This window comes from Eptatretus burgeri, chromosome 1 (assembly GCF_056783735.1).
Source record: "Eptatretus burgeri isolate ZD-2024b chromosome 1, Ebu_testis_v1, whole genome shotgun sequence".
In the NCBI taxonomy this organism is placed as follows: Eukaryota; Metazoa; Chordata; class Myxini; order Myxiniformes; family Myxinidae; genus Eptatretus; species Eptatretus burgeri.
Window position 1 is genome coordinate 127,907,012 of NC_140961.1, and position 23,240 is coordinate 127,930,251.

Below are 23,240 nucleotides of genomic sequence, written 5' to 3' on the forward strand. Positions count from 1 at the left end.
GCCTCTGGATTTATTCACTTCTGGGGTGGGGGAGTTGTTTGTGGAGGAGGAGCACGTGGGGGTTGGAGAGGGATGGTGTGTGTCTAGCATTGCTACAAAGGCTTCTATAGTGTTCAGGCTGACTAACCCTGATGGTACCAGAGTAGTTGTTTGTGTGCGTGTACACACACAAGTTGATGTTTGCTGCTGTCTACACACGTGGGTGGGTTTCAGGAGATGGAATGGAGATGTACCCGGTCTCAAGGTATCAACCTGTTAGGGTACGCGTCTATAATGTGTGTATATAAATATGTATATGCCATGTTGTGCTTGTGCGCGCGCATGCACACGCGCACTCTCGTTCACACAAGGAAGGCATATAATCAACTCGATGAGCCACTCAGAAACCATGAATTGCACAAATCGCACTCAAATAATGGACTTTCTAGATTGGCTGGCGAGTGCACACAACCAGATCACTTTATCACGCCACCTCCTTCGATGTCTGTTTGCCTGTTTATAACTTTTTCGATTGCATGTTGACAAAGTGAAACATTTTTGGAGTACTTTTATTATTATTAAATTTTGTAGTCTGGACCAACAGAACTTCAAATGTGATCTTATACAGTCATCCCTTTGTAACCAGCATAGAAACCTTAACCACAGTCCAAGGAATAAAGCGTCCGGCTTATGCTGACGCGTTGGTTAAAAAAGAAAACTTGTTTTGCTCTCAAAGCTTTTCTTGCAGCTGTTGATTTCGACTTTTTTTTAATCTGCATTCCAGTACTGTCTTCCCAAAAGGGGTGGGGAGGGAGGGGGAATTAGGGTTGTGACACACATTAACACTAGGTGGTGGAAGCAGTCCACTGTTTTGTATGGGAGGAGAAAGAAACCTGTAAGTGCTTCATGTTGCATATGATTTTTCAGTTTCATAATTGGTCTACGTATAGTTGTTTTTATCACCAATTTATGCAGTACTTTGCAACATTTAATTAAAAGTACAGTATTGGAATGGCCTCGATCTACTCTTTAGATATATATATATATATATATATATATATATATATATATATATCTATATATATATATATATATATATATATATACATATATATATATATATATATATATATATATATATATATATATATATATATACATACATACATACATACATACATACATACATACATACATACATACATACATACATACATACATACATACATACATACATACATACATACATGATATGCACACACACACACACACACACACACACACGGAAATTTCCTTATTTAATCCCAGCAGGGGGTACCAGCAATGTCCGATGCTGTTCTCATCCTGTTGGCATTTTGAATATATCATTTTTTTTTTCCTTTTTCTTTTTTTTGTTGGGGGCCGAAAACACTTCGCTTCACTCACTAAGGAATGGGGTCAGGAATCATTTAATATTACCTCTCACAGAGCTATAAAGGCTTAGACACAATAGTGATTTAAAAAAATACATATATATCCAACTTTTTTTCTTGTTTTTTTTTTAATATTTATTTTTGCCTCAAACACTCAGCGACACTCACTGATCCATCCATCCATCCATTGGGACCATATTCTATACAGAGCGTCGGTGCTGCCGAAGCAGTCTCCTTGGCTATTGGGCACAATCCTGGATGAGTCGACACTCCGACACAGGATACTCAAACAGCTCGATCATCCCAGCAAGCTGCTACTCACTTTGCCGACTCACTTATAAACCCCTGAACGTTTGACGAAGATCCGTTTGGCCATCACTTTGAAAAATGGTGACGTACACACACACGCACGAGCAAGGACATGGATATGCCCTAACGTCCAATATGAGAATTTCCAAAGAGACAGGAAATGTGACACATCTACTGTACATGAATGATCTCAACCTCTTTGCACCAAACGATGAAAAATTATTGGAACTACTGAAATTCGTGAAAGGGTACTCCGACGACATTCAAATGGAATTTTGGTGAGATAAGTGTGCCAAGTGCACATTCGTAGTGCAAGTCAACAAAAACTGACAACATTAAAAATCGAACTAGATACAACAATACAGGATCGAGACAACGGAGCACCATACAAATACCTTGGAGTAGAAGAGAGCATTCAAATATGTAACAAACAAATGCTCAAAATGCTAATTGATACTTGCGTTGAACGAGGCTGATCCTGAAAACATATCTCACCCTGAGAGACAAAATCAAAGCCATCAACCAACTTGCAATGTCAGTATTCCAAGACAGCTGTGGAAGAATAAACTGGCCACAAACGGAAATCGACAAACTACATATCAAAACAAGGAAACTCTTCACCAGCCACAAAATGTTCCACAAAAATCAGTGCATCCTGGGAATGTACCGGCCGAGACGAGAAGGGTTGAGTTCCATCAGGCCGCTACCTCCAAGTGCACAGAATGACATCTGTCGGACTGGCTGAATACATGAAAAGTTAATTAAATACATTGAGAATACATTAAGAAATAAAATGTGCATCTCGGTTTGTAAAATCTGTATTTGGTTACGTAAATTAACATCTATTCTGTGTTTTTTTTTGTTGTTGCTGTTGTTGTTCGTTAGTCAATCAACATAGCACCATACCATTATGGGATTTGAACCAGGAATACAAGCAAAGAGCTCAAATGGGAATGCTAAATAGGACAGCCCAAATCACTTTTCTTTGTGGAATGTGGAGACTAATCGGTGTGCTTGTTTTCTTGTGCGTGCACCCAATCAAAATGGGGGCACTCAACCTTTACAGGAAGGGATTTAAGCCAACCTGCATTTTCCAGCCACAGCACCTCTATATACCAGCCTTACTTGTGAAATCTCGATTTATTTCAAGAGACGCTACAGCAGACCGGAATGAATAAGCTATTCTGCAAAACAAAGAATTGCTGTTTCAAATTTGTTCAGAATCTCATCAAGACAATTACATAAAGGAGACCACACAATAATTTTTTTATTTAGCATTGAGTCCCATTTATGATTATTAGATTTCATATGCAGTGTGTTTTGACAAAATGTTTCAAAATGATGTTGTTCTCAATATCATTCACTCAAACTCTGTGGTTCATGTTACTCATAAGCTCTTGTTCCTTTGCCAATTCCAACCCTATTTACAGTAGATGCATTTCATGACTACCCTGAACTGTCTATCACCCCCCCCCTTTTCATGACTACCATGATCCTTCACTTTTCCTTTATTATTAAGCCTCCTCTCTCCCATAGCAAATGGAAAGGCTTATTTCTGTTGTTTGGTTTGTTTATACAATTAGTTCCCCCTATTTTAATGGTACCGTTGAGTTTCTTAGACTTGCAAGGGTACAAGAAAAAAAAAACCACCATTTACAAAAAAAAAAATTCTTATTTTTTTTTTATTGTGTCTGCACTCGACACTCCCAATTTCCGAGCTGTATCTCCAAGTCGACAGGGACTTTCGCAATGAAATTTTGCATCAAAATATGAATAGAAAGTATGCAGGGAGTACAATGTTTTTTTTTTTTTGACCAAGACCTAAATTTTAAGGTCATAACTTCATTATAGACATTTTAACATTTTTCCCCATAACTTGACTAAGATTTGTCTGATCGGAACAAAATTTCCATCTCTTGACAGCAAGGTGCATTGACACTTAATTCACCTCTGGGTTTAAGGTCAAGGTCATTGCTCTCTTCTCCGAAACTACACACTATTTTGATGAAAGTTGACCACAACCTTCATCACCGATGACGTACTAAAGTGTATCCACCGCATCAAAATCTGCTTTCATTAAAGGGGTCTACGGTGCGGTTAGACCCCGCTCAAAATAGTTATCTGCTCTCTTCTTTGAAACTACACACACAATTTCGATGAAACGACCACAACTATTACCACCCATGATATACCAAAGTTTGTTCATGGCATTAAAAAAACAATCCATTGGTATTTACTTTATTCTCCGTTACATATATTGCGGGTCATCCACGCCGACCAGTGGTTCCCTGGTTTTCTTATCCAGCCGCTACCAGGTGAGCGTCCAGGGGGTATTGTCACTATTTTTGAAAGGTACACTATAGGAACTTCAATCTCGACAAGCAAACACTCGTAGATGGCACGGTCACCTTCACTTCCCCTCCGAAGGATGACATACTTGTTGATGCATCTCCCTGTTTGTCATGTCACGAGGAATGCAGTTCATATTCTGGTTGGGAATCAAACCCAGACTAGAAAGCTTGAAAGCACGAGTATGCGTCTTCCGATTCATCCTGCTAGCTCCTTTTTACCATCCGAGTGTAAATGCATCTACTGTAAATAAATAAATAAATAACAATTGTCATGCCTTGTGCAAATTTGCAATGGGTATGGTGAGAGGTCGGGGATGAACGTAATATTTAAAATAAGAAAAAAATATATTGTTGGAGTCTGGGAGGTTGGCGGTTTGAATCCCAGCTGAGTCGTACTCGGACTTAAAAAATGGTATGTGCTACTTCCTTCCTTGACGAGCAACATTTCAAAAGGATAGAACGTGCAAACAACCATTGTTTTTGATTGACCTGAAGGACTATTCCTGTATTGATGTTCCTTGCAAGAGACCTCACATTCTTTTATAAATGGTTTTCTTTTGCATTTGACAATTACTTTCATCTTCCTCATTATATAATCAAATTGTGAAAACAATTATGCTGTTCACCACAATCGGTGCCTTCTATAATGCTGTTCTTGTTGGCAGATGTTCTGGGCCAGAAAGTGAACCTCCTGGAAGGTTCTGTCATTCAGCGCCATGCCAAGAATGCGTTTGTTTGCACTGTTCTGCCTGCTGGTTCCCTGTAACCAACGCCGTTTTGGTGTTTTACTATGGCTCCCATTGGCTTAATCCTGCCGGACCTCCGGAGGTCCGTAGGTCACAGGGGTCACGGGGCCAGCTCAAACGAATACTCAGTACCATCTAGTTGTGTGGGCTTTTCAACTGTTGTTTACCATAATATCGTCGTAATGCGGTCTCAATTAGTGTGTGCACTCTATCTCGTTGGCTGCATTCCTTTTTTTTTGGGGGGGGGGGGATGAAAGGGGGGGATGCAGGGGTGTGCAACCTTTGTTCCGATGTTGCTATAATTTGATGTCTTCTCTCAAATATGCAGCAAAAAGTCTTCGGGTAATAATTGGTGCGGATTTGTGATCCTAGATTTTTTGGGTGGAAGGGGGGGGGGTGGCTGATGAGAGAGAATAGCATATTTTGTTGAGACACTTGGTTTTCTTTTTCACTTTCAGATTAATTAATTTTAGGACTATGGGATATGCGTGTAACGGAAAACTAGCTGACTTTGTGGATTATGTGTTCTGCTTGTTTATGGTGATTTGATAGCTTTAGCAGTCTGTACTCGTGTTCACAGAGCATAATTTGCTTTCTGTGGTCGGGGCATGCTTGTCTGCCTGTTTGTTTTGGGTTCCTCTGCTTGTTTTGGGAGTGCTCATTAAACCTAAACAAAGCTTACGCTTTTGAAGCCAAGATTAGTTTGATCCTAATTGGCATTTTCACCGCCGTGCTGTCAATTTTTTTTCCTTCCACATCAGGTTCTCAATACTTTGTACCATGCACGAACAATACCTCCACTTCGACAAAATCCAAACTGTGCACTCTCTGCATTGCTGCACTTTAATCTACATCTCCAAATAATGTAAACTTTGGTGTATGATTATTAGTTTTTGAAGAATCTTGATTACGGCTGAAATTGCAAGATCATTGTGATGTGAGCAAATACTTGTGCTTGCGCTTGCGTTCAGCATTGGTGTTTTTTAATATATATTTTTCAATTCCCATTGTTTTTCCTTTATTGAATGGCCTTCAAAAAATAATAATTGAAATGATATAAGTGAAATCATTTTTATTTTGACTCCAATTGTATATCAATGAAATAGGTATACCATTTTCAATTTTACTTCCAAATGTTGCAAGAAGTGCATGAAAGAGCTGATGGTGATACTGCATAATAATTACGTCATGTGTCTGCACTCTGCCTCTCCCCCACCCCCCATTTCAGGAGTCATTCCCGAAGAAAATTCCCTTTTCGCAGTTTGTGCCAAGTATCTTTGCACAAGTGAAGGCGTTCACACAAGCCTGCCTCAAGTTTTCTGAAGATCTACACTTGAGGTATGTGATGGCTTCATCAGGACCTCCAATTCTGACCAAACTCTGCGTCGGCACAACAGAGCATAAAAAAAATCGACTCCCTTATGTGGACTTTCTTTTTGCAAGGCAGTCACGTATGTTATTGTTGTGTTTGAACGTATGAATGAAAGTATTTTGTAGCTTCAATTAATATTAATGCCGAGTTGGACTGTCGGCGTTCCCATCTGTACCTTGTCCCCACTCCCCGCCAATCCCCCCTCCCCTCCACCATTACCTGGCTCACTGTGCGGGAAACACGGGTTCAAATCCCATATACCATACGTCTGGTTATTGTCTCCCGTCTGTCTAATTCACATTAAAGTACACTGATGTCTGCTCATATTTATGTCCCCAAAGTGATTTCTCTATAACCTCCACAATGAGCCTCAGATTAATGTAAAACAATACCATAAGTATGATTTGTGTTTGCTGCTGCTGCTGCTGTTCTGTTTGGTTGACTTCCTTTTATCCGCGTCATCCAATGGAAAGTTTAAATGGTTGACTTTCGATATAGCCTCTTGTGTTTTTAAACGTATCGTGGTCTTTGGCTGCTTCACTTGTTTGAACTACAATAACATCATTTTGAGATTGGAAATTATTTTTCTTCTTGAATTATGGAACCTTAGAAGCACAGTTATATTCCCCATGCATTAAATTCATACGTCGTCTATTTGTCCGAAATAATCCGATGATAATCCGAAAAAATATAAAAATGGTCTTGTGAATTTCTGAGCCTTTCTGAAAGAAAAACTTTTGTTTTATACTTTTTTTTTAATCCAAAAAGTATTCTTTTTCCTGACAAAAATAAAAAGAAACTAGAACGGCAATCGGAAGAGCATGTACCTCCGTGAGGCTGAACAGTTTGTTTTGTATCCCACTCCGGATCTGAACCAAAATCTAATTGGAGCTTGGTCTTGTCACTTAACCAACTCGTCCACCTAGTTTTATCGTAATCCGTCCTTCACTTTTTGCGATATCATGCTATTTATCGTTTTTGGCCCTCTCTCTCAATAGTGAAGAATTGCTTCAAAAAATTCTCGTACCCAGATCTTCACCAACATCGAATCGATTCCTCCTCGTCACACACCCAACCTGTCCACCAAGTTTCTTACAAATCAGTCCAAAACATTTTGAGATTTTCTGCTCACAGACAGAAAAAAACAAATAAATGGGTGAAAACGAACCTCCGTTGATCCTCTGTGGTGGAGGTAACAATAAACCTTTTAAAGAAATACAGACAATGTGTTTGTAAATCGATGTAGTAATCGTGTGGATGTTGAAATTTCTTTGTCATTGATATATTTTGCCAATTTATACATTCTCTCGATTTTAGTTCACAATATCACAGGATTCACGTCATCCTTCATCTGAGAACGCTGACTATGCTGTGAAGATCATCAATATAAACTGTTGTGTGTGTGTGTGTGTGCTGTTGTATTGGAGGTGGTGGGAGTGGAGGACCGTACTCTTGATGGCGCATCGTGATGCTCTAAAGTCCATGAACATTTCTGGGGTTCAGAACCAATCCTGGACATGGTTCCACTGTGTCGCAGGGTGTGCAAATTTCTGTTGAATAACCATGGGAATCAAACTCATGAGGGCAATGCAACGAGGCTTTCTACACTTCACCACCCAAATGCTCGTTAGACTGATTTTACACACACATTCATACATGCCAAGCTTATGTATAATATAAGTTGAAAAAAATAATGCTCATCAAATTTTCAAAGCATAATTCTGACATTGATTTCCTCAAATTTTTGTTTTGGTCTCCAACCGAGCGTCAGCCCTGCTTGAGAGTTATATTTTGGGTCCTATCCACACGTCCATTCATGTATCCTTTAATCAAAAATGATTTTATGAATATCTTTCATGTTCTGCAAAAATATCTCCGCATGTGGAACTTGAAATCATTTTGGGATCGGAGACATTTTGGATTTTGGGGAATTATATATATTTTTTTTTTACAGCAGATATGATCAAATTGTATGTGCTTTTGGGAGCCAATATTTATTTAGATACTCTTTACCATCTTCACCACCATCACATAACTATATAAAAAAATGACCGTTTTTACAGACATTTTTCCCTGCTGTGCAGAGGTTAGGCTTTTTCTTGAGGCAATGTTTTTTTTATGGCCGGATGCCCTTCCTGACGCCAACCCTGGTCGCCTCTTACGACACACAGGGATATGGTACACCTATTCTAACCAGGGCATACACCGGGACCAGTACACTGGTACTCACTTCTCCGACCTCAGATGGATGACAGGCTGAGTCAACCCCCTAGTGTTAATTCAGCAGCCAACGGGGCTTGAACTCAGGATCCTGGGATCCCAAGCCACCACCCTAACCACTAACCCAACACCAGGCTTCATCACATAACTATGATTTTCAAAATTAATTTATTAGCAAAGGTACCCAGAGTTGCCAGGCAACTCTCTCTCTCCAGACTCCCACCCCATCCTTTCCCACCCCTCCTCCCACTCCACCGCTTCCCCTTCCTCCTCCCATCCTCTCCTCCCTCATCCTACCTCTTCCCCCTCCAACGCCACCAGACTCCCATCCCCTCCCTCCTCCCACAAAATAATTTTTGCACGGTGTTTATTCAAGTGTATATCACATAATAGTATTCCATTACCACTTCTGGGTGGGTTGAGTTTGTGCATTACTTGCTGAAAAATATAGTCTGTGTTTTGTAAGAAGACAGTAGATGTTTGTGTGGTGTCCGCTTAAAATGATGTAGAATGTAGATGGTCTAACTAAAGGGTACGTTCCAGTTGTAGTTTGCGTCAAAGGGGTCGAATGCGTCTCAACTCTCAAGCATGTAAAAAGGGTCTAAAAAGGTCCAAGTGGTCTAAAGCTCCAAATGGTCAAGGGTCTAAACTGTCTAATCTGTCTGAAGGATGTAAGGGGTCATTGGGGCTTAAAGGGTCATGGGTTTTCAAGGTCTTCAGGGTCTTCAAGGTCTTATTGCTCTTAAGGGTATTATGGGTCCTCAGGGTCTTATGGGTCTTAAGGGTCTTATGTGTGTAAAGGGTCTTATGGGTCTTCAGGGTCTTATGGGTCTGAAAGGGTCTTTATGGGTCTTCAAGGTCTTCAGGATCTTCAAGGTCTTCAGGGTCTTAAAGGGTCTTATGGATCTTAAGGGTATTGGAGTTATTAAATGATCTTTGAGGTTGTAAAGGGTCTTATAGGTCTCAAAGGTCTTATGGGTCTTAAAGGGTTTTATGGGTCTTCAAGGTCTTAAGGGTCTTATGGGTCTGAAGGGTCTTATGGGTCTTAAAGTGTTTTATGGGTCTTACAGGGTCTTTATGGGTCTTCAAGGTCTTATGATTCTTAAACGGTCTTTAGGGGTTTTATGGGTCTTCAAGGTCTTTAGAGTCTTATGGGTCTTATGGGTCTTGAGGGTCTTATGGGTCTTAAATTGTCTTTATGGGTTTTATGGGTCTTCAATGTCTTCAGGGTCTTAAAGGGTTTTATGGGTCTTAAAGGGTCTTATGGTCTTAAAGGGTCTTATGCGTTTTATGGGTCTTCAAGGTTTTAAGGATCTTATGTGTCCTAAGGGTCTGCAAGGGTCTTCAAGGTCTTCAGGATCTTCAAGGTCGTCGGGGTCTTATGGGTCTTAAGGGTATTGGAGTTATTAAATGATCTTTGAGGTTGTAAAGGGTCTTCTGGGTCTTTGGGGTTTTGGTGTCCAAAGGGTCTTTGGGGACTTCAAAGACTGAGGTGGTGGATGAAAATACCCTTTGGACAATCCTCGGGTCAGACTTGGTCTTTGTGTCAAATCTGGTGGTTGTTGGCCCAGCGGATTTTGCAAAAAACACGGACAGACAGACAAATGGACGACAAATTTTATTTATTACATACCATCACCATGACCAACATACCACCACCTTGAATTGGTTTATTTTTTTACTCAATGACTTTGTTGTTTGAATGTAAAATGTACACGTCCCATTTTTAAGGTTGGTTGGTTGTTGTGTCCTCTCTCTCTTTTTTTAATGTTTAATGTTTGATGTTTGATATCAAACTATTCCACACAGTTTTGTGAAGTTTTCTATCTGAATACAGTGACAGCTTGTAATTGTTATGGCACGTTCTTGAGCATGTATTATTGTGAAATAATTTGATGATTATTGTGTAGTTAGTTAATCTATCTCTGTCGAAACACAGACTCCAGGTTTGCTTTATATAAAGAGCAAACACTCTCATTTTTTAATTATTTTTTTTTTCTTCCACTTTACCTGTTTTTTTTATTTCGAAACAAACATTCAGACTATTTTCTTATGCCTAGTTTGACAGCCGTGTCTGCATTTGTCTTGACTATGATTCTGCATTCTTGCCAGAAGGGAAGGAATTTGTGATGTTTTTGCAACCTGTGCACATGTTTCAAAGGACAACCAATAGTGTCCAGTTTTTCAACTCCTCTTTGCTTACCTTCCTTAAGCAGGCCTTTGTTGAACAATACTTTGTACCTTTTTCCCAGTAACCTAGAAGTGCAGCAATTTCCCATGGCAGTCGTGTGGAAAGATGCACACTGCCCACCATTGTCCCCGAGAGTTCTGTGACAATTTGAAATGCTGCCTCAGGGAAGGTTGCGATAGGTCGGCTTTAGGTTTGTAATGTCAGCGGTGATTCGATCGTGGTCGTTGTAAGTGAAGGCTTGTTCTTGAGTGTGTGCTCAGCAAATAGATAGGAGCTATTGATTTCAAATATTTAGTTTGCCGAGACAGGCGAACAACGGAATGTTCGTTTAGATATTACGTTACCTGACTCTAATCATGTACGACACTGGCACTCTGCAAGGATGTGTTTTATCACTGACTTTGTTTCGTGTGTGTGTGTGTGTGTGTGTGTGTGTGTGTGTGTGTGTGTGTGTGTGTGTGTGTGTGTGTGTGTGTGGGTGTGTGTGTGTGTGTGTGTGTGTGTGTGTGTGTGTGTGTGTGTGTGATTTTGAATGTACAAGTGTTGGCTCATCATGTTTTAGGGTAAAATATGCAGATTATATTTGTTTTCTTGCACTGATTTTAAACGATGATGACAACGGATACAGGGGTAATGTTCATTCCTTTGTAAGTTGGTGTCAGGGAAATCATCTTGTCGTCAATGTAGGAAAAACAAAGGAAATTGGTATTGGTTTTAGGAAGACCAGGAAGAATGATCAAGCAATTATCTATTTTGAATTGAAACGTTGATTGTTTCGGAATAGAAATATTTCGGACATCCATTCCCTCTGCCACCAAAGGTGGAACGGAGGTTGTGTTTTCACCCCCATCTGGCTGTCTGTCTGTTTGTTTGTCGGTCTGTGAACAGGATATCTCAAACAGTTGTGGATGGATTCGGATGAAGCTTGGTGGACAGGTTGGTTTTATGATGAGTAAGAATTGTTTTGATTTTGCTGAAGATCAGAATTCGGATCCGTTTACGAGTATTTTTTCAGTGATTCTTCACCGTTGAGAAATTAGGCCAAAAACGATATATGGTACGATATCTCAAAAAGGTGTGGATGTATTCGGCTGAAGCTTGGTGGACAGGTTGGTTGTATGACAATGAAGAATTGTTTTGATTTTGGTGCAGACCCGGATCCGCATTCGGATCTTTTTTACGAGAATTTTTTTTAAGTGATTCTTCACCGTTGAGAAATTGGGCCAAAAACTATATATAGCATGATGTCTCAAAAAGTTGTGAACGTATTCGGACGAAACTTGGTGGACATATTGGGTGTGTGACAAGGAAGAATTGATTCAGTTTTGGTGAAGATCCAAATCCGTGTCTAAATCTGATAAATTTTTAAGTGGTTCTTCACCATTGAGAGATAGGGCTAAACTAATATATAGCACTCTATCTCAAAAAGGTAATGGGCCCGATATGTTCTCATGGATTAGGCATTACGTAGCAGGGGTATGCGCTCTATCGAGTGTCCTTCTAGTTATGGATGTCTTGACCATCTAATTATTGTTCTGTATGCATGAAAAAATAAATTCCCCAAGTTCTCACGCCTCCCCCTCCCCCTCCCCACCCCTCTCCCGATCTCACATCTTCAAACCCCTCCACACCTCGTCTTCAAATGCTCTCCCCACTACAAGTCTTCAAATCCCATTATGATTGTTGTACACCGCTTCTTCCCAATGCCATATCCAGGCGATGCATGACACCATTGCCGGGCACTGAAGGAAGGGAGTACTCAGTTTTCACTCAGTTTGTTTTCTTGTTTTTCTTCTTTGTTTCCTTGTTTGTTTTCTTGTTTGGGGGATATCTCTGCCATCCTTTGAAATCGAAAGCTGAAATTTGAGGACAAAAGTGAAGATGCTCTTTGGCAAAAAGGGGTATTTAAAATTTTTTTATTAACCAATTAATTGATTAATTACTAATTATGATCGATTTATAAATCCCTTCTTTATTTTATTTCTCATCTGGGCAATATCTTGGGCACCCTTTGAGCTCGGAAACTGAAATTTGGACGTGACGGTGAACAAGTGATTTGGTTGCAAGGGTATTTTTGATTTATTGATTAATCAATTAATTATTCATTTTTAGGGCATCTCTACCGAGATGACCTCATAAAGCCGGACAAAATGTCTATCCGTCAATAATTTTTCTTTCCGATCTTGATGAAACTTAGTATGTGGGTAGAGGTTGATGAGTGTTACACGACGATATAACTTTTGTCCGGGTTCAAGGTCAGGGTCAAGGTTACGAGGTCAAGTGAGTTATAAAAATCGCCATTTTCAAAACCTATCTCGTCTGCCATTCTACAAGATATTCGGCAACTGTTTATTGATTATGATAGTAAAAAATATTATCTTGTATCTAACCAGACAGATTTTTGAAATTTCCGTCCTGTTTTGCCGCCACATTACCTGGAAGATGGTGAAAAACACCTCCCGGTACAAAGAAAACTTTTTACTTCCGATCTTGATGAAATTTGGTATGTGGGTAGAGGTCGATGAGTGATACCCAAGGACATATTTTTTCCCGGATTCAAGGTCACGGTCAAGGTCAAGAGGTCACGAAAGTTGTGAAAGTCGCCATATTCAAAACCTATCTCGTCTGCCATTCTACAAGATATTCGGCAACTGTTTATTGATTATGATAGTAAAAAATATTATCTTGTATCGAACCAGACAGATTTTTGAAATTTCCGTCCTGTTTGGCCGCCACATATCCTGGAAGATGGTGAAAAACACCTCCCGGTACAAAGAAAACTTTTTACTTCCGATCTTGATGAAATTTGGTATGTGGGTAGAGGTCGATGAGTGATACCCAACGACGTATTTTTTTCCCGGATTCGAGGTCAGGGTCAGGGTCAAGGTCAAGAGGTCACGAAAGTTGTGAAAGTCGCCATTTTCAAAACCTATCTAGTCTGTCATTTTAGGAGATATCTGGCAACAGTTCATCGATTATGATAGTAAAAAACATTATAGAGATGACCGTCACCCCCACACGGGGGTAATTTTTTATGAATTGATTTTCGAAAAGTTACAGATTCCAATGAAACAGTGGTGGTTTCGGTATGCTATTCGGCAATTGATTAAGAAATCAATCGGTTTACGTTTATTATTTATTTTAATTTCGCAATTAATCAATGAATTAATCAATCAATTATTACACATCACTCACTCCAAATCTGTCTCCATATGCTGTATGGCGAGTAAGTATCATTTGTATGCGTTCACCTCAGAAGAACACCACTCCCTCCCAACTCTGTCTCCACGTGCTGCACGGTTGCAATGTCATACGCTGCAGGATTTATTTATTTATTTGGCATGAGGGCGGTGTACTTTGAATGAACCGCTACTTGTTATTTTAAGATCGTTATTATTCTGTACAAGGGATACCTTGAAAGTAATATCTTCCTTGTTGTTTTTGCAATCTTAAATTGTTACCAAAAGTAAGTTTTATTTGCTCCAGCTTCTTTTCCCAAACTGGAATTCTGCCTGCTTTTTACTTCACCTCTTCCTACAGTTTAGATTTTTATTTTATTTTTTAGAATGACTTGAATGGGAAGGTCCTTTGTATTTCTTCATCTTTCACCTGTTAACCAAAGTAGCATTCAATCGTGTTTGGGGTGAAATCCACAAATATATAATATCTTCTTCTTCTTCTTTCGGCTGCTCCCGTTAGGGGTCGCCACAGCGGATCATCCGTGTGATCCGCATAGTGATTTGGCACATGTTTTACGCCAGATGCCCTTCCTGACGCAACCCTGGTCGCCATTAATATATAATATGTGTATGTATATATATATATATATATATATATATATATATATATATATATATATATATATATATATATATATATATATATATGTACACACATAATTTCATAGACACGCAAATAGATGATAAAATATGCATGAATCTTTCCTTCCTTGTACAAACTTTAAATGAACCCTCCGTCGGCCATACCTTCATTTTGCATGTCTTGTTTTCCTGCACGCACACGTGGTTTTTATTAAGTTTTTGTTGTAACGACAAATTGATTCGTGTGCGCTTCATAAACGAGCTCGGCAGGATTCAATTTATGGCGGTAAATGTTGAACTTCAATTTCAGATTTATTTATTTATTTGCATGAGGACGGTGTATTTGGCATCACACTCCCAGACAGACTGAAAATAAAAAAACAAATTCCATCGTTATTGCCAAAATTTATTGAAAGGGGATATAAAACAAGTTCGAATTGCAAACATACACCGTTGGAGTTCATTCGTACAACTCTCAGGTGAGCGATAGCACCGACGACAGATATTTTTGAAATTTGGTAAGATTTTCATCGCATCAGAAAAAGAAACCAAAACACCTCACAAGAGTGAGGCTAGTTTCATATCATTTGTGACTTAATTTTGCATTGGGCATCGCCCAGCGCATTTAATATTTATTTATTTTTTAAAAATTTGACCGAGAGGGCTGTTTGGCCCAAAGGGCCATAATCTCACTCTGGGCTCAGTTAATGCCTGCAGAGTGGCCTCAAGAATATAGCTGTCAAAAATGGTCCGGTTTCTTTCACAAATAACTGAGAAATAGCAATTTTAAGAAAATGGACCGAAAGGGCCGGAATTGCACTTTGGGCTCATTTATTGCCTGGGGAATGGTCTCTGGAATATACCTGTCAAGTTTGGTTCGGTTCCGTTCACTATAACCGAGAAATAACAATTTTAAGAAAATGGACCAAAAGGGCCATTTCTCGGCCCAAAGGACTGGAATCGCACTTTGGGCTCAGTTACTGCCTGGGGAATGCTCTCTAGAATATACCTGTCAAGTTTGGTTTGGTTCCGTCCACTAATAACCGAGAAATAACAATTTTAAGAAAATGGGCCAAAATGGGCCATTCCTCGGCCCGAAGGGGCACAATCGCACTTTGGGCTCATTTGCTGCCTGCGAATATGTGTCCAGTATATGCCTGTGAATTTTCATCGAATTCTGTTCACGAATAATGGAGAAATAGACATTAAAATGAACTGTACACAAGAAAGGAGAGAAGTGAGCGGCGCTTAGACCCCATGGGGTGGAAGACCCCACGGGGTAAAAATTGATGGTTAAAAGCTTATTAGAGTTCCACTGATGGATAAAAATGAATAAATAAATGCAACAACTGAAACGGGTATTTACATCTCTGTGGAAAGACGGCCGCTCTGGGGCAGAACATTTTAAGAAAATGTGCAGGATGTGCAAAAATCACACAGTGCAGGATGCGCGTGGGGTTAAATATTTATCACGAGTGTGGATCGGCTCGCTGCACTCGCCTTTCCACACGTCGTCGTAGATATTGATGTCAGATTTGCTGTGTTGTCATTACACAAATGCTAATACAAACATTTCTTTTGTTAAAATTTATTTGTGATATTGGTGATAGTGTATTTATTTGTAATATAAAAAGGTCCAAGTGGTCTAAACTCTAAATGGTCAAGGGTCTAAGCTGGCTAATCTGTCTGAAAGGTGCAAGGGGTCGAAATGGTGTTAAGGTCTCAGAGGTTGAAAGGGACTTACGCGATCTAAGGGTCTACTGGTTCTCGGGGACAAAAGGGTATACACAAGGTCTGAAAGTGTATTAAGTGTTGAAGGGGTTTTAAAAGTAAAAGGGCTCTTAAAGGTCATTTTGGTCTTTTAGGTCCTCAAAGTATTTTGGGTCCTCACAGTCTTTTGGGTCCTCTGGGTCTTGGGGGTCTTTTGGATATTGGGGGTCTTAAAGGTTCTTCAATGGTCGAAGGGGTCTCAGCAGTCTAATGGGTCCAAAGGTACATTCCAGTGGTATGTAATTTAGATGTATGTGTGTGAATTTGGGATGAAATCAGGTCATCAGGATGGGGAAGGGAGAGAGGCAGGAGGGGGAGGGACAGTGAGAGGGGCAGAAGGGGGAGGGAGAGACAGTTCGAAGGTCGGGAGTGAGAGGGGCGGTAGGGAGAAGGGTTTCGAGAGAGGTGAGAGAGGGGAGAGAGGGAGACAGGAAACGAGGAAAAAAGAAAAGGGAATTGACACTTTTTTTCTTTTCTTTTTTTTGGTTGTCGGAACTACTCCTGAAGTCAATGAAGAAGTTTAAATTTTGAAATTTGGCTCAGAGTAAGATATTCTGGAGAAGTGATCTTCACTATTTTTAGAAGGGGACCACTTTTGCTGATGAGTGCCACACTGCCTGCAGGACTCCAAAATGGCTGCTATTAGGCCCCGCCTCCACATACTCTTTTTTTTTTTTAATTATTAGGGTACCCTGTCATTCTGACAGGGAACCCTATTGTTTTTCTTCTGTTTATTTCCTTATTCTTTATTCGGGTATCCTGTCATTCTGACAAGGAACCCTATTGTTTTTCTTCTGTTTATTTCCTTATTCTTTATTATTTATTCTTTTTCGGCCGGCAATTTGTGGGTTCTTTCGCTTTAAAAATCATTTTCTCAGGAACGGTAAGTCCGATCGACACTAAATTTTCACCATAGTATGTATCTTTTTTTTGATAGAAAACTTAATTGGTAATTGTGACGTCGTAGGTCATGTGGTATGGGCGCCATCTTGAAAAAACCGAAAACTTTGGACCTCTGTATCTCTGAAATGGTGCGATGGAAAAATTTTTCGCTTCATAAATTTGAATAAGCTCCTCAAGGGGAACAGGGGTGATTTTTCATGAGGTCATCGGTCAAGAGGTGTGCCGGTCAAAATTCGTTAGGTACAACGCTGCATCGGATAAATTTGAAATTTCTTGAGCCTCATCTGCACAACAATTCACCGTAGAAAAAATATATTATGACGTCATAGGTCACTTGGTTCGGAAGCCATCTTGTTTTGGGAATTTTTTTTTTTGTTAATCTTCTTCTCCAGAACGGCTAAACAGATTGAGGCGAAACTTTACACACACATTCCTCATGAGGTCCTTTATGAAGTTGGTTAATTTCTTATTGATCGGTCATACGGTTTGGCGGCCATCTTGAATTTACCCAAAACCTTCAAACATCTTCTTCAGAACGGCTTGTCAGATCAAGGGGAAACTTCACAAACGTATTGTCCACGAGAAGTGAATATAAGTTTGTTAATTTATAATTACATGGTCACATGGTTTGGCAGCCATGTTGGATTCAAGAAAAATATTAAATAATGTTTTCTCTGGAATCACATAACCTATCGAAGCGAAAATTTGCAACCATCATCCTCCATGATGTCTGCATTAATAGTAAAAATTATGATGTCACAAGTCACTGGGTTTGGCGGCTATCTTGGATAGAAAAACGCATCTAATCCGATTAACACGAAACTTCACACACGTATTCCACTATGGGATAGGCAGGATGTAAACTTATGATGTCATAAGTCATATCGTTCGTCAGCCATCTTGGATTGAAAATTAATAAATTTTTAAAATCTTCTCCAGAACGGCCAGACAGATTGAGGCAAAAATTGACGTACGCTTTCCCCAAGACATCCTTTCACAAGTTTGTTAATTTCTAATCGATAGGTCATGTTATGCGGCCATGTTGAATTTACCCTAAAACCTTCAAACTTCTTCTCCAGAACGGCCGGTCAGATCAAGGGGAAACTTCACACACGTGTTGCACACGAGTAGTGAATATAACTTTGTTAATTTCTAATTGATAGGTCACATGGTTTGGCAGCCATGTTGATTCAAGAATTATATTAAATAATGTTTTCTCTGGAACCACATAACCTATCGAAGCGAAACTTGGCCAATATAATCTACTCCAATGTCTGCATGCACGTTAAAAATTATGACATCACATGTCGCATGGTTTGGCGGCCGTCTTGGATAGAATGACACACTTTGTCCGATAAAGACGAAACTTTACGAACGTGTTCCACTACACGATTGGAAGCAGAATTTAAATTTATGATGTCATAGATCACGTGGTTCATTTGCCATCTTGGATTGAAGATTAATGAATTTTAAAAATCTTCTTTTTCAGAACGGCCAGACAGATTGAGGCAAAAATTCACACACGCTTTCCGCAAGACATCCTTTCACAAGTTTGTTAATTTCTAATTGATAGGTCACGTGGTTTGGCAACCATGTTGGATTCAAGAATTATATTAACTAATGTCTTCTCTGGAACCACATAACCTATCGAAGCAAGACTTGGCGACTATAATCTTGCCCCATGCCTGCACATATGTTAACGAGGACAAATATGTCCAAGAGCCACGTCCTAAAGGTTTTGTCTTCACCAGAAGAAGAATAACAAGAAGAAGAAGAAAAGAAAAAAAAAAAACAACAACTTCCGATATTTCGTCACGTGCCTTGATGGAGCGAATAGCGAGACCCGTCATGGGCGATCGTCGTTCATGACGAGAAAATACTGTATTTACGAAATTACAATACATTAAATGGAATAATCTTTAAATAGTAACGTGAACTTTTCGAAACTTTAAAGCAAATGTCCGAATATATTTAAAAGTTCATGATAGACGCTCTCAAAAGGCACCCGCAATGCGAGGATGTGTACAAGTGTTTAGTATTTAAGGAGATCCGGATCCTGTATATGAAAGAGTCGAGTCTTAAATTATTTGTCTTCACCAGAAGAAGAAGAACAACAACAACGCCGAGCTCTCTTAATTTTAATTTAGAAGAAGAAGAGTAAAAAATGAAGAAGAAGATTTAAAAAATGAAGAACAAGAGTAAAAAATGAAGAAGAGGAGTAATAAAAAGAAGAGGAAGAGTAGTAAAATGAAGAAATAGACTAATAAAATGAAGAAGAGTAATAAAAAGACGAAGAAGAGTAATAAAATGAAGAAGAGTATTAAAATGAAGAAAAGTAAAAATATGAAGAAGAGTAAAAATGAAGAAGAAGAGTAAATAATGAAGTGCTAAAATAAGACATGCTAAAAATTATGACGTCACAAGTCGCAGGGTTTGGCGGCCATCTTGGATAGAAAAACGCACCTTATCCGATGAACACGAAACTTCACGCACGTATTCCACTACGGGATTGGAGGCAGGATGTAAACCTATGATGTCATAGGTCATATGGTTCGTCAGCCATCTGGGATTGAAAATTAATAAATTTTTAAAATCTTCTTCTCCAGAACGGCCAGACAGATCGAGGCAAAAATTCACGTACGCTTTCCCCAAGACATCCTTTCACAAGTTTGTTAATTTCTAATCGATAGGTCACACGGTTTGGCGGCCACGTCAAATTTACCCTCAAACCTTCGAACATCTTCTCCAGAACGGCCGGTCAGATCGAGGGGAAACTTCACATTCGTGTCGCACACGAGTGGGGAATATAAGTTTGTTAATTTCTAATCGATAGGTCACACGGTTTGGCAGCCACGTCGGATTCAAGAACAACATTAAATATCGTTTTTTTCCGGAACCGCTCATCCTGTCGACGTGAAACTTTGCGACCATCATTTAAGTCTCACGTCGTATCAAAGGCGTCGTATACGGGTACCCGGTCATCACTGCCAGCAGTTGTAAAGTGGCAGTTGTAGTTTATTTATTTATATTCTTTCTTTTTCTTTTTTCTTTTCTTTTCTTTCCAACAATTACAATAGCACATCATTCCTGCATTTCTGAACCAATCCTCTTCAAATTTGGCACACAGGTACCTTCATCCAATACAAACAGACACCTTATTTATTTATTTGGCACAAAGTTGGTACAAGGATCCGTAAAACAGTCAGATTAGAATTAGTTTTTGCATTATGCAGGGGTCAGAGGTCAAAATGGATTGCAAAATGAAGGTTTTTGGCCTGTCAAACATTTAGATTTCAACCATTCCAAAGAAGACTCGGCACAAGACATACTTTAACACAACCACTACACACCAAAGTCGTTACATACTGGTCTGGTGTCTCTGTTTTGACCTTAAAGGCTTCAGAAGTCATTTAATTTTTGATTGTGTGCCATTTAATTTTAATATTTTTCATTTGGGGAAGGGTGAGGGTGGGTGGTGGTCATTGTACTTTGATATTCTTGAGGGCAATGATATCCAAACCTCACCCTGTTGTTATCTCCCAAGATTGGGAATGGGGTGAGTGACACAATAGTTGGGGTCATGTGGACTTGTGAGTCAATAACTCCACATATCACTGTCTTGATAATTTTGGCAGTATTCCAGCGTCAGTTATTGAATTTGTTAGCTTTACATAACCTGTTGTTTTTTAACACTCATTTGTGAGCGCGGTTCAAAATTGGCCTGGACTGTAGTGGTGATGACATTGAGTGTTTTATTCATGACGCGTTTGAAACAAAGGGTCACCGCCAAATTGGCATAACAAGCAGAACCCCTACGGCCACACAGAATGAATCTATGCTTCACTTGCTTGATATTTACGTTGTTGATGGCTGTGTAGCTCATCATGCCAGTGTGTGATTATTTTGGACTTTCACATCCACCATAACATAATTTGCACCTCTCGAATGCCAAATATCCTTGACATGCAATCATTGCCATTTAATCCTGTCACTCGTCCATGATGCTAAAACAGGCCTGATATTTCCTTTGAAGTGACATTTCCTAATTATATGCCGTTCCACCCAATGTCATCTCGCTTTCCTCAATGTTGATTTGTTTTTTTTTTGATGCTGTTGTTTGTTTGTTTTTCAGCACAATCGTAATCTATTGACGTTCCTCGAGCAGCCGTTTTAGAAACAAGAATGAAGGTCAAATTTCAATTTCAGCCACCTTCATGTTTAAACACGGCATGGCTGTTGGAGTTTAATACCAGGCCGAATACGAGTGTCTGACCGTACATGACTCCCGAAAGCAGGACGAACTGGTCATTGTATTTACAGGACAGAAGTGACTCTGATCACGTGTTGTTTTTAAGATGACGGAGGTCTATGAGCTGAATTCATGAAATACGTTTCAAAAGGGTTCATTTATGCAGGGAACAGCTTGTGCTAGGTAATGCTTTACTTCCTCTCCTTAATTTGCGAATGAGAGTGAGCCGCTGATGCAGTTTGCATAAATACAAGATTGTTGGAAATGGGGAAACTATAAAAGTAAGATGGATAGAGATTATTTAAGATTAAATAAAAATTCAAATGTAGCAACATATGCGTATCCTTTTTTTGAAATTAATTGATCGATTGATTGATTAATTTTTTGGCCTCTGGCATGACTGCTGGGTTTTGCGAATTGCCTTCAAGTCTTGTCAACAGTCATGTTGATGGTTTTGAAGGGAATCATTGTTGTATGAGTATTTGTAGCGCATTGCGTAAACTGGTCAATTGCCTGACCTCCACCACTAACTCTCTCACCCCCTCAACGCCAACACACATTCTTTTTTTTTTCTTTTTTTGACTGGCAAGATAGCTTGGAGGTACGCACACTCGCCTCTGAGCTGTCTCGCCTGGTTTCAAATCTCGACTCGGCTATAAACTGTCATCTCATTGTTTCGCAGGCACGGTGAGACACCAATGTGTGCGCCGTCTCTCGGATGGACATCAAACTCGATGTCCCGTCTGTTAGCATTAATTTGTGAATGTTGAAGGACCAGTGGTGTCTTTTGTGAAGAGGAGGCGAGCTATCACCGGCACCCTGAACAATTTACAAATTTGTGCTCCGACCTACAGGGGGGCATCACCTCTGCGGCACCGCTCTGCCCCCCGGAAAATTATCTTACCCACAAGCATGCACCGCAGACGAAAGAAGAAGAAGATTATATTCTTGAATGAAAATTATGTGCACAAGTTTTTCTATTTTGTTTGTTCGGTTTTTTTCAGGGCGAAACAATTTTGCCTTTCATTTCAAGAAATGTTTGAACTTTAAGGTAATCGAGCTTAAAGCAAAAGGTTCAACTTCTTTCATCCAATGTTCAAAACTATCATAAAATTTTGAAGATGTTTTCAAGCCCTACAGGTTCTTACCTCTGTTGTCAACAACAGTGCGTCAGCTCAAGGCCTGCGATAACTTGCAGTCAGAAAATTTCAAAGCATTGTATTGGTAGAGCTTGTCTGTGAGAAGGAACGCTGGTGTGGGAGTAGGTTGACTGAGCCCGCGGGCCAGGGAAAGTCCACATGGGTGTTACGGCGAGGTCACGCCGGAGAAATATGCCGTCCAACGGGACGTTTCTCTCCCTCGTTGGGGCAGCACATTGCTGTGGGCCTGACGAAGAATTGGGCGGGCATGCCGAGCCGCCTGCGATCGGCTCAGGGGGCCTTTGTGGTAAATGTGCTGATTTTCTTGGCACGTGCTGTGACAGCCCTGGCGTGTCATGCCGAGTTCACGGCTCAGTTCGGCACGCATGCTCCAGGGTAAAGGTAAAAAGTTTGTCGTGGTGCTTTTTATCATTCCACTGACTTGTACCGATGAGCTTGACAGTTCCGCATATATCCATGTCTACGTGCTGAGGTGTGCCCAGTATCAAAATCAAAATGGGAAGTTGCCGCTTGGCTGAATCCCTGACGTTTCAATAAGCACTAAAAGTGATCTTTGCAATTGCACAGATGAATGTTTCAGGCCAATAGTAATGCAAGTGAATGATACATTAATTAAATTTACCTTACCTCATATTTTCTTAATCATTAATTTTGGGTTTCGATTCCATTATGTATTATAAAAAAAAATTCAAGTGTTTTATTAAATATTATTACCTAATACTATTAAATATTATAAAAAAGATTATTATTAAATAAG

The 23,240-nt window shown here is 39.7% G+C and overlaps 1 protein-coding gene across 12 annotated transcripts in view; it reads left to right on the forward strand.

The window, feature by feature from the left end:
* Positions 1–23,240, forward strand: part of LOC147035384 (exocyst complex component 6B-like) — a 290,908-nt gene that overhangs the window by 141,958 nt on the left and 125,710 nt on the right. For all 12 annotated transcript variants that reach the window (XM_085897305.1, XM_085897314.1, XM_085897321.1 and 9 more), the window contains one exon: positions 6,026–6,135. In XM_085897305.1, coding sequence (XP_085753431.1) covers positions 6,026–6,135 — 110 coding nt within the window. The remainder of the gene's footprint in view (positions 1–6,025; positions 6,136–23,240) is intronic.